General features: G+C 45.0%; 1 protein-coding gene across 1 annotated transcript; it reads right to left on the minus strand.

The window, feature by feature from the left end:
- Window positions 1-229: 229 nt before the first annotated feature.
- DYNLL2 (dynein light chain LC8-type 2) lies at window positions 230-5,229 on the minus strand. The gene is made up of 3 exons (XM_075264405.1): window positions 5,097-5,229; window positions 1,072-1,210; window positions 230-641 (listed from the first exon to the last, which is right to left on the minus strand). Exons 2-3 carry the CDS (start codon window positions 1,201-1,203, stop codon window positions 504-506), a joined length of 270 nt encoding a protein of 89 aa, XP_075120506.1. The 5' UTR covers window positions 1,204-1,210; window positions 5,097-5,229; the 3' UTR covers window positions 230-503.
- Window positions 5,230-6,462: the final 1,233 nt, after the last annotated feature.

Below are 6,462 nucleotides of genomic sequence, written 5' to 3' on the forward strand. Positions count from 1 at the left end.
GAGATTTGAAGCAGATCCTCAGGAAACCAGATCTCAAGTTTCTTCAGCTAACAAAATGGTCATGTATTTAACAGTCAATTCACCTAACCGTGACTGCTACCATCGTGCCAAGACCCACTGCCTACCACACAAAACAAGTCCTACATCTTGATACTTTGGTCCATCAATACCAACGCAACTCAGACTAAAACATTGTGGAGGGAAAAATATATTCATCACCGGCATAGTGTTTGATGTAGAATAGTTTATTTTCTTCCTGTTTAAAGGCCATTGAAAAGCATTTACAGATTCCCCAAGTGCAATACAACAAAAAGGGGGGAAAAAAGGAAATGAAAGCAGTAACAAAATAAAGCCGCCTTGTCTCCAGGCAACTAAACAAAAGTCATTTTACTGCAACATATACACATTAAATATAGTATACAGTCCATGCAGCTGCACAGCCATGTTAGAGGGGATCCTGGCTCCAGCCATCAGTGCATTACAGTCCATGATTTTCATTCTTTCTAGCCCGACTTAAAGAGGAGAATCGCAACCTGGCCCAAATAAAAATAGATGAAATGCTTTGTCTCATGTGTTACATAGCTGCCAAAGTTTCTGCCAACAATGCAGTGCCAAGTCGGGTTGTATTTCTTGTCAAATTCCTGCAATTTAAAAGGAAAGATTTGTTTTAGCATTTGGGTGACCAGTCTTTGGCTGTCCAAAGCAACAGCTGTTGCACAAGATACATATGCATGCTTTTATATATGGGTGATGTCTGCCCAAAACTAAAATCTTGAATAAAATTTAAGCTTCAGAGTTTATTTTGCATAGAGGCTAACGTTTAATGAGCAAGCAGGAATAAAGTAAGGTGTTCAGTATATTTAATGCAGGCTTCCTGCATCCAGCTATTGTCTACAGTGAAAAATTGTTGTATAGTAAGAAGAAAGCCTGTGTGGACTGTGATAAGAGTCAGACTCCTGGATGGAGCCAACAGATTAAGATTCTGATGAAAAATAAATAAACTGTTCCTTAAAATAGGGAACAAACGTTACATGATCCCCCATTATTCTTACCCAGTCATGTTCAACATACCTTCTTGATATAAGCTGCAATATCCTTCTCAATGTTATACTTCTCCATCGCTTGTGTGGCACAGTCCACTGCATCCTGCTGCATGTCCTCAGACATATCAGCATTCTTTATCACAGCCTTTCTGTCAGACATGATGCACCTAGAACACAGGAGCAGGAATTAACATTATATATTCTCATGAAGAGTAAAACTTGGTTGTACACTTGTAAGCATTAGCTGGAAGGGAAAAAGTTTTGATTAAAAGCTACCAGTTTGTGCGCTTCTGCCCACTTCCACACAGTTGTTTGTTTTTGAGGAGCTCCCACCCCTGTTTAGCCAGCTTCAGACCATACCCTTGCAGAAGATTGAGTAGCATGTGACTATACATTACTCAATTCCCTCCACTGCACAGTGTTGTGTTTGAAGGTGGCAAAGTTAGGTTATGGTGGGAAGCACTATCCAGAGCAAGTGGCATGGGTTATCTGAAGTTCTGACATCTTAAGTAGTGGAAACTATATATATGCAAGTTAAACTTCACAAGATGTCTTGCATGTTTCTTAGTCTTACAAGTTTCCCCTTAGACCAAGGTTACTCTGACACTTGCAGTACTACTAGGTGAATTTAACTATAGCTGAAATCAAAACGTATAAGTTCATATTAGCACTGGCTCCCCACTGTGTCCATTGGGGGACCCCCAACAACAGACAGGTAGACCACCACAACAGGTTACATATGGGGTCTGGCTGATCCCACAGACAATAAGGAAATCCAACCTTTAAAGCTGAAAGTGTCTGAGGAGAGGGGGGGAGGGGGGAGTCATCCATGCAGATTTTCAGCAAAACTACATAGATGTTAATGTAACCTTATTGGGACCGCAGCTGTAGCTCTGTGGTTAGTGGTTGCCAAGCCCCACAGGATTTCACACCGACAACCATGAGTAGTTATAGCAGTGAACAAGGAGTGCATGCAGGCTCTTTTATTTAAGTAATAGGAGCACCGCTGCAGTTCCCCAAGGATGGAGCAGCTGTGCTGCTCCTATTATTTGAATACTCCCTGCCAACTGCTGTAACTTTCAGGACCCATAGGCTGGTGGTAAAGCTGATCTGTGCATGGTTTGGGAGTCAGGCCCAAGATCACATACTGATGACCTATCCACAGTATATTACAAATTAAAAATTCATTTGGGCCAGGCAACTCCTTTAGGGCTCGTTCACATGTGAACAAAAGGGCAGATTTTGCTTCAAAATCCACCCCTTTACAATGGTGGTCTATGCAGACCGCCGGGCTTCTTTTTTCCGCTAGCGGTGGGCTGCGGCTTCCGCCGGGCTGCGGCTTCCGCCTAGCGGCAGCACCCTCTTATATCGGCTCATTCATTTGAGCCGACATAGGAGGGTAAAGCCGCAACCGCGATGGTCGCGGCAGGCGGGTTTTGACCAGAGAGACACGGCTCGCTGCGTCTCTCTCTGTGTCAAAACCCCCGCAGGCGCAGCACATGTGAACTGACCCTTAGGCTGAAGTCCTACTTTAGCTAACAGAAAAAGCTGCACAACCTGGGGCCTCAGCCTTGAGTCATTTAGTACAACTACAAAGTTTTACTGTGGCCCTGGTCTTGAGCTGGAACACTAAGCAATAGTCACCTGCTGAAAAACTCAGTTTTTCCCTATGGCAAAAAAAAAAAAAAAAAAAAAAAAAAAAAAAAAAGTTAAGATCTTTGCAGCAATACTTGACTTTGCTGGTTGTAAACCCACAAGTCAAGTAATTACCTGGGCTTTGGGGCTGGCTGACTATATTAAACCCAGCTCCTATACCATAATTACCTGCCAGATCGGGGAAGGAGGGCAGAGCAACCCAGGGAGCTGAACGCTGCGTCCAGTCATATGACCTTGTGGCTGGTATCCCGGGTCTGTCAAAAGCAGTCTGCTGGACTAGGTAAATGATTAAATACCCCCAGGACAACTCCTCTAATATCTATCAAGATACTTCAAACGCAGTTACCTGGTATATGCTCTGAGCATGGCATAAGACAAAAATTTGTTACTCTAGAGAATTTTTTGCACTTAAAAGCAAAAAAACCTTACATGTAATGGGAACAAAAAAGCTATTGTTTTTAAATGGCATATTGTTGATTTCAAAATCCAGTCATTGTACAGAATGGCTACAGATCAACTGCAAAGCACATGAGTTGTACCAAGTTTACCAGCACAAAATAAAGATTTGTTGAGGAAACTGTCAAATATTGCAAGTAGGTTGGACTGTGCAACAAGCAGACACTTATTTCCTGTCCTAAAAATTCCCATCACTAGTTTAGAGGAACATCCCTGTCCAGTAGAAGAGCCAGTCAGATGACCAACTGTCATTAAGCAGACCTCAGGATGGCTCAGTGGTTAGCACTGCAGGCCTGGCTTTGAATCCTGCCAAGGACAACATCTGCAAGGAGTTTGTATGTTCTCTCTGTGTTTTGGGGGTTTCCTCTGGGTACTCCGGTTTCCTCCAACACGCCAAAGAAAAACTGATAGTGACTGTAGATTGTGAGCCTTATATGTGACAGTGCTGCAGAATATGATGGCGCTATGCAAGCATAATAAGTAAAAATGCCTTGCTTGTAGTAAAGCAAGTCTGGCTTTTTAGTTGTCTTAAGGATAAGATTAAAAGTAGTGCCTAACAATTGTAGTCTTGTAAGCATGTCTTTACCTTGGGTGAAATGAGATTAAGTAGGTTGATATCTCCGGCTGACATGTGCTTTATTAGACTACCTTTGGACCTGGCAATACTTTCAACATAATATAATTTTACACAACAAACCAATGACAAAGCACCTGTTTCTAACCCCCCATGAAATAAGAAAACTTGCTACATCACAGTTAGCACTAGGCTCACAGGAAGTTTCTGTTCTTCAGATCTGCTTGGGGGACCCAAAAATGGAAACCCTATCTGCTTAAAAAGCAATTACCTGCAGACTATTCTCGGGGTCTGACAGGTTACTACCCGAAATCAGAGAAAAGTCCTATTTGCATGACTTTGGTCCACATATGAAGTGAAATGAGGCACAGAGTGCCTGAATGGTTGAATAGTCACACAACTCGTGTGACAATAGCATCCATAATTCAGCCAAGTGTAATATAGGAGTATGGTTGTCACTAGACAAAGGGACCTGTATCAGGGCATGCCACCACTTGTCCTCTGCCACTAAACTGTAACCATGTATTCAGTCTGGTCTCCAAAACAAGTACTGGTAACAGCATCTGCTTTAGACTGTGGACCAAGCGAGCCAAAGCGGTGCAAGCAGGTCACGTGTCTAACCGCTGCTCAGTTGATTGGTCATCACTATAGATAACACGAAGGCTCTTTCTGGAAGACAAACTACACAGGACTCCACTAACTAAGCAGCCTGCTGACAGGCACTTCTCTGCCCAGCTCCTTCACTGTGCTCAGCACGGCAGCCTACTCCACGAGCAGATGACCTGAGGTGGTCTATATTCTTCTCTGACCTCTAGTACCAGGTTCTTCAGTGCACACCTCTGCCAGGTAACACAACAGGCCCCTCAGTGTGTAACACAAACTCCATGAGATGATGCAGCTATTACTTGGTGGAGGGATCCACCCCATCAATGGGTTACACAGGCCACACAGCATGGAAGGGAGACTTCCCGCTCAAGCAGTGAGAGATTACATAAGAGGCCACACTACTCCATACATCACCAAGTGATGGCAGACTAGTGGCCCCTAGCTGGCACCACTTGCCGAGGTAGCGATACGGAATGGCCAGCAATGCAGGTGAAACACGACTAAGCCGCTGAACTGGGTGCAGGCCCCGTCGCGCCATTTCCCTGCCCTCCACCCATGCTACGGACCTGCAATATAGTAGTACACAGCGGGGCTCTGCATTTCACAGAAGACACCCGCCCACCCATCTTTCTGCGTAGCCCACCAGCACCTCCACCCACGCCATGCAAGTTACCGCCCAACCTTTCACCCGGGGCTTTGTGAGGTACAGCCAGGCACGCAGTAGCATAGAGGGCAGGTAGCAAGCACCCATGCCGACTCACCTGTCACAGTGTACGCAGCCCTCTCCGCAAGCTGTACGTCTCTCTAGACTTGATTAGCGCTCTGACTCTCGCAGTCCCTCTGAAATAGCGGCGCCTCCCCCTGCAGTGGCTCAGCCAACCGCTCTGGCTATTGGTGGAGGCCGCGCCTCCCCCAGCACTGCGGGCATTTTCCTCTCGCTCTTCTCTGCCTACATCTTGTTTCATCCCACAATGCCGTGAGAAAATTGCAGGGCTCCCGACGCCCAACGCACATTTTATACAGAAATCTATAGAGTATATGTGTAGGGACTTGTAGTTCTGTCAGTTTCTATACATATAGGTATGGAGAAGAAATAATATACAAGTATGGCTATCTATGTACCTTTATATTAGGTGTATTTTGACTAGAGGGTGTTTAGTTGTGGTAACCTCTAGGTTGTGCGCGTATGAATTCCTACAAATACATTTAGTTGCTTGGCTGGTGGCGGTGTTATATTTTGGACGTAAGTCCCTAGTGCAGGAGTCCATCTTAGACTCCCCTACTCCTTCCGGCAGCCCAATCCTGAATGCCACGTGCACAACGTGCTGAACGTCAAAGTAGTCGTGTCGGGCTCACATGGTATAAGATGGAGCAGAGTAGATCATTTGGTGATGCTATTTACGCCATCTGCGCTGCTACCTAACTAAGCCTGCGGTCACACTAGTGTTTGGGGACTCCGTTCCCATTCCGTTTAAAATATGCGGAGAGAAAAGTCCTCCAAGCAGGACCTTTCTCTCCACCGATTATAGTCTAGGGGGGTCCATGGGTTTATGCGGGTAACTGCCTTTTAAGCAGATAGGATTTCCGTTTATCGGGTGCCCATGCAGAATGCTAGTGTGAACCTATCGTACCGTGTCCAAGTGAGCCGGAGAGATTTCTATTACATCATAAAAAAATTATTGTTCAAGGTTAATGTTTGTGTATGCCAATATGTTTTTCAACTGGTTTAACCATAAGCAATGTTAGCTTTTGATGTGTTCTGACTTGTCTCCCATAAATTTTGCCTTTTACATGTCGGGTTTTTCTGTCCGCTTGAGAAGTCGGACATCTTCACTTGCGGACAGGGAAGGACAGGCACGGAGTGCAAAAGAAGACACCCAATGCCCATTTAAATAAATGACAGGTGTCACAGACACAGCTAGTGTCCGCTCCTAATGTCCATGCCAGATTTTGAGCGGACACTACCTGTCGGACACCGACGGTAGTGTGAACGCCCACTAACATGAGTTTGTTCACATTGATTATTTCGGTAGTAAATATAAAAAAAAAACAACTTGATAGTCTTCAGTAGTGGACTCCCAGCAAACACCCTCGCCCCCCTCCAGTCCAACTTAAACTGTGCTGCCC

Source organism: Leptodactylus fuscus, chromosome 2 (genome assembly GCF_031893055.1).
Source record: "Leptodactylus fuscus isolate aLepFus1 chromosome 2, aLepFus1.hap2, whole genome shotgun sequence".
Taxonomy (NCBI): domain Eukaryota; kingdom Metazoa; phylum Chordata; class Amphibia; order Anura; family Leptodactylidae; genus Leptodactylus; species Leptodactylus fuscus.

What these genes read in the sequence shown, in the direction of transcription:
- DYNLL2 (XM_075264405.1), bottom strand. Translation starts at nt 1,203, where the DNA reads ATGTCTGACAGAAAGGCTGTGATAAAGAATGCTGATATGTCTGAGGAC. An exon ending in TTGCAGCTTATATCAAGAAG is followed by an intron (nt 642 to 1,071) that starts GTATGTTGAACA and finishes TTTAAATTGCAG; the next exon opens with GAATTTGACAAGAAATACAA.